Raw genomic sequence first — 4,679 nt, 5'->3', positions numbered from 1 at the left:
TGCCGCTTCCCTGTCTTTTATTGCAGCCAAAACGCGAAACAGTTGGGCATTTTTTTTGTGATTTATGTCATTTAAAAAAAAATGTATTACATTTTTCCACTATCCCCTGCACTATGTCAATGGGAATAAGATGAATGTTGGTATCCAACATGGAGTACATGAAACACGTGACCACCTCGTAACCAAAGGGATAGCTCAGAACATTTGATTCCTTAGTTGGCCACACTCTCTGCTTACACACTAAAATCAAAAGTATTACAATCAAATCCTTGCATTCAAGGAGCAAAACATTGGCCCAGATGTGCACCACTATAAGAATAATGTCAGCCTTACACTTTTTGCAAAACAATACACACAGTGATTTGTAAAACACTAAACACATACATAAAGGGCACTAGCGAAAGCGCGACAGCAGCGCCATCTAGCGGTTGTTGTCAAAACTGCAACGGAGTTTCGCCTCTTGGTACTATACTCTTTGGGCTTGCCGTCAAGTTAAGTAAGCTAAATGGTTCCTTTACGCTAAACAGTATTAAGTGCGACGTATTAAGAACTTGCCGTGCGCTCCCATAGCCCGAGAGCAACACCTCGGGGTTTCGGTTTTCAAAACATCCAGATGAAAATCTGCGTCGTATTTCCGTAGAAGGGTCAGTGTCAGTGAATGCCTCATTTGTAATTGCTATATTTCCTACAACAAGTGAACGCAACACGTGACTCCGGTCGCAAAATTACGAATCCCACTATGGCCACGCCAAGACCCGCCCTACGAAGCAGCTCGATTGGTTGGGGTTAGGCATTTCACCTCGAGTGGTTAAGGTTAGGGGATTGGTCAAGGGATAGGACCTGTACATGTAAGCATGGACGCCTGGCCAATAGTAGTGTGTGAACGCTATTGAACGGCGGGTCTTGGCGTGGCCATAGTGGGATTCGTAATATCGCCTCCCGGTCCGTTTTGGTCACGCGGTCAATGACATCAGTAAAAGCTTTACTAGGCAGATGTGTGTACTGTAACGTTACAACACATGTACCGTAATATAGTACCACCTGTGAGCACCAGGGCTTTATTCTCACCGTGAGTGGACCTACCGGGACGGACCCAGCAAAAGCAGACAAGCAAAACAGGATAAACCGTTTTAAGGACAGGGTGCCTCTATTGAAGCTAACAACAGTGGTAAGCTTAGCTAGCATACCTGGTGAACTTTTACCATCGCTGCTCTGTGTTTGACAATCAACTTTATCCAACTCGAGCAAGCTAACCAGGCAGCTGAAGTTTATATAACATTAGCTAAATGCAGGGACGGACTTTGAACTCTACAAGGGTAAGATTTCAGTTTTGCTAGCTAACTGTCAAAGAGTTTCTAGCTGATTAGCCAGTCCGACTTCCTTGTGTTGTTCGAGGTCATTCTGTAGCCTCTTTCTAAGTGATTGTCGGGAAGCTAGTCATGAAGAGCCTACCGTATTTCTGCCGGGGAGAGGTCATTCGCGGCTTCGGGAGAGGAAGCAAAGAACTGGGAATCCCTACAGGTGAGTTCATTATCTGCCATTATAATCTGTATGAATTTTTGAGTAACGTTAGCTAATAACCTACAATATACCGTAGCTTACGTTAGGTCAGTCTGAATTGGTCCAGAGTAATTTCATCAGAGAGAGAAGCAGAGTAACGTTAACGTTAGATAATTAACATTGGCAGTCTGTGGTTTTGACCTAAATGTCCGCCAGCCTTTCTCGGATGATTCGGCAGACAACCGGATTACTGTCCATTCATAGATGTTGCAGTATACCGACTTGCACTGAACAGCATTGATGACGACACCTTTTTTGACGCAACGACCGCGCATTGTTTTTCTGACTGCGTAAATGTGAGTTGAGTAACGGAACTTGACAGATCTTTCCAGAAATAAGTAGTGGCGTTATATCTTAATCCCGAGTTTCCCAAACTGAGGTACCAAACATAAATCAGGCACATGATCTAATGACTGTGTGTTTGTTTTATCATGAAAATGTCAAACCATATGGTAAGTTGCGAAATAAAAACCGGGAACAGAGTTTCATTGAATATATAACCTTTAAATATTTAAATATGATATATTATATATATCAGCTTTTACAAAAGAGATTTTTGTCCCCAACCATGCAGAGCTTTGAAACATTTGCCGAAAGTACCCAGTGTGTTACCCACTGTAACAAATTCATATCTAATAATATATAATATTATTAATTTCTAGCCCTGGTTATCTTAACATCCAGTTAAAATGTTTCTCTAACTAGAGTTCTCTGGTTTAAAAAAAATGTCTTCATCTGATTTTAGGTGACATTGAGCAAGACACTAACTTTCAGAGTGGTTTCCCTGACCTTTTTCTTTCCTTCCCCTGACTATTCCTCCCTTTCTCTCTCCTATCTCCAGCCAACTTCCCTGACTCAGTGGTGGACAATCTTCCAGCAGATGTTGGCACAGGAATCTACTATGGCTGGGCCTGTGTCGGTAATGGTGATGTCTACAAGATGGTGATGAGCATTGGATGGAACCCTTACTACAAAAATACCAAGAAGTCCATGGTCAGTACAAGAAAAGCAGCATTCACTGCAAACTGTTTTAGAAAGTGTGCACTTTGCCAATCTATAAGATGTTAAATCGTCTTTGACAATCCAGGGTTTAAATGCAGCCATGGTCACACTGTGGGAATCAAATTTCCCACAGTGGGACAAAACATATTTGAATTAAAAAATGTAATTAATTCCCCTTGTGTTGAGAGAAGAAAATAGTGGCTAAAGTTTGCAATATAACACATTTATGGACACATTTCTTTAAGCAACACCCTAAACTGTTCAGTAAAATGAAATGAATAAAGCTGTGAATTAAGTCACAAGATTTGTTTTAAAAGTGAATATTTAAGTCCTTAAAATATGTCTTCTAAATTTTATTAATTTCATTTCAGCCATTCTAATACATTCTGGTTTGATAACACAAGATAAATGCAGTTCACCACATTTGACAGTTGCAGTACTCTTGTAAGGAATACTTTTTTTTTTTTTTTTTATTCTAGGAGACCCATGTGATTCACACATTTAAAGAGGACTTTTATGGGGAGATTCTCAGTGTTGTCTTGGTGGGCTACATCCGTCCAGAGAGAAGCTACAACTCACTTGGTACGACACCGCTCTCTCACACACACACACACACGCTCCTATTTTTGTATGCCTGCACTCAAAGGTCTAAGATTTCCCCCTTCTTATACACTCAATTATTATTCTCTTTGCACCTGACTTCTTTTCTGCATGTCTTCATTTCTCTTTCATTTCTGTTTTTAACAGAAGCGCTCATTGCAGCCATAAACAGCGACATTGAGGAAGCCAAGGTCACGCTGGAGCTCCCCGAGCATCTCAAACTGAGAGACGACAACTTCTTCACCAGCGCTCCCAGCTCATCGTCAGCCCTGTCCCCCAACACTGCATCCACATCACAGACTATTATAAATGGTCACTGACAGCTGGCTGTGACTGTAGCACTTTGTGTACACACACACACACACACACACACACACACACACACACACACACACACACACACACACCAGGAAACACATAAGTTTCTATATACACACAGGTGTATGCACTAATTAAAATGCACACCCTCATTCTGAGATCTCTGACCCGTCGTCATGGCTGCATAAACAACCAATCTTTTTATTTTTTTTTATTGTATTTTTCTTTTACCTCCTTAATGTGTCTCAATTGTTGAACTTCCTGAATGTTTTTTTTGCAGACTGCTTTTGTATATACGCACACCAGATTGCCTCATCTAATAGCGTAACTGTGTATCTCTTTGGTCTTACTGGTCCTGCTGTATATTTGGAATATTTTATGTAAGAAAGTACCTATAATAAATAAATAATACAAAAAAATACAGATTTTTGCATAATGGTGACCACAAGTAATTTTGTAATAATTTGTATATAACGAAAGACACAAATGGGCCGCAATTATTTATTCTAGTTTACACAGGGACCAGGGTTACTGGATGTAGAAATAAAGGTTCAACAATACATTTGTCAGTTTTGTTATTTCCATATATTAGGGTAAGATGCAATGGGAATACAATTTATTCTAAATTTGTAAAGCATAAAAAATAGGATAAAATATTAAAAGTTATGCACATGGCTGGCCAAGAGCTCTTTTTGTGACATCAGTGGCTGATAACTGCCTGAATGTTGTTATTGTCCTAATATCAGTGATATCAATGGTTTCTTATTATTATGTGATTAAAATAAAAAAGATCTCAGAACTTACATTTTCCTGTTATTTTCCCCTTAAATCAATTACTAAAAGTCAAGAAAATTCCTGTAAGATTGCTTTACATGCGCTCCTATGAATTCTGCACTTGTAAGGGTAATATTTTCAAACTACTGTGATGCGACAACAGGTGACCAGGGGCCTATTGCACAAAAGTAGAATAAAGAAATCCAGGATAAATGAAAAAGCGCATCTTGACTTAGTGTGATCCGTTCATCGCGGCTTAATCGGTTGCACGTTTGCCGAACCAGGATAAGTAGGTGAAGCTATGTCAAGCCAGGAGTAGATAGCTGGGATAAGTGCACGTTAACGGCTTTCTTAAATAGACCACGGTGTCGATCACAGATTTACTGATGCAGAAATGGAAAAGACGTGCAGCATATGTTTCACCC

General features: G+C 40.0%; 1 protein-coding gene across 1 annotated transcript; it reads left to right on the top strand.

Moving 5' to 3' along the window:
* The first annotated feature begins 884 nt into the window (after nt 1-884).
* On the top strand, nt 885-4,283 carry rfk (riboflavin kinase). The gene is made up of 4 exons (XM_028577991.1): nt 885-1,521; nt 2,402-2,553; nt 3,042-3,144; nt 3,310-4,283. Exons 1-4 carry the CDS (start codon nt 1,440-1,442, stop codon nt 3,480-3,482), a joined length of 510 nt encoding a protein of 169 aa, XP_028433792.1. The 5' UTR covers nt 885-1,439; the 3' UTR covers nt 3,483-4,283.
* The last annotated feature ends 396 nt before the right edge of the window (nt 4,284-4,679 follow it).

The sequence above is a fragment of the Perca flavescens genome, chromosome 5 (genome assembly GCF_004354835.1).
Source record: "Perca flavescens isolate YP-PL-M2 chromosome 5, PFLA_1.0, whole genome shotgun sequence".
In the NCBI taxonomy this organism is placed as follows: domain Eukaryota; kingdom Metazoa; phylum Chordata; class Actinopteri; order Perciformes; family Percidae; genus Perca; species Perca flavescens.
Note: the sequence above shows the minus strand (reverse complement) of the source record. Positions and strands in the feature narration are given on the sequence as shown.

Bases quoted from the DNA above. Each gene is read 5' to 3' on its own strand.
- rfk (XM_028577991.1), top strand. From the start codon at position 1,440: ATGAAGAGCCTACCGTATTTCTGCCGGGGAGAGGTCATTCGCGGCTTC. The intron at 1,522-2,401 runs GTGAGTTCATTA...TCCTATCTCCAG, and splicing joins AGAACTGGGAATCCCTACAG to CCAACTTCCCTGACTCAGTG. The intron at 3,145-3,309 runs GTACGACACCGC...TGTTTTTAACAG, and splicing joins GAGAAGCTACAACTCACTTG to AAGCGCTCATTGCAGCCATA.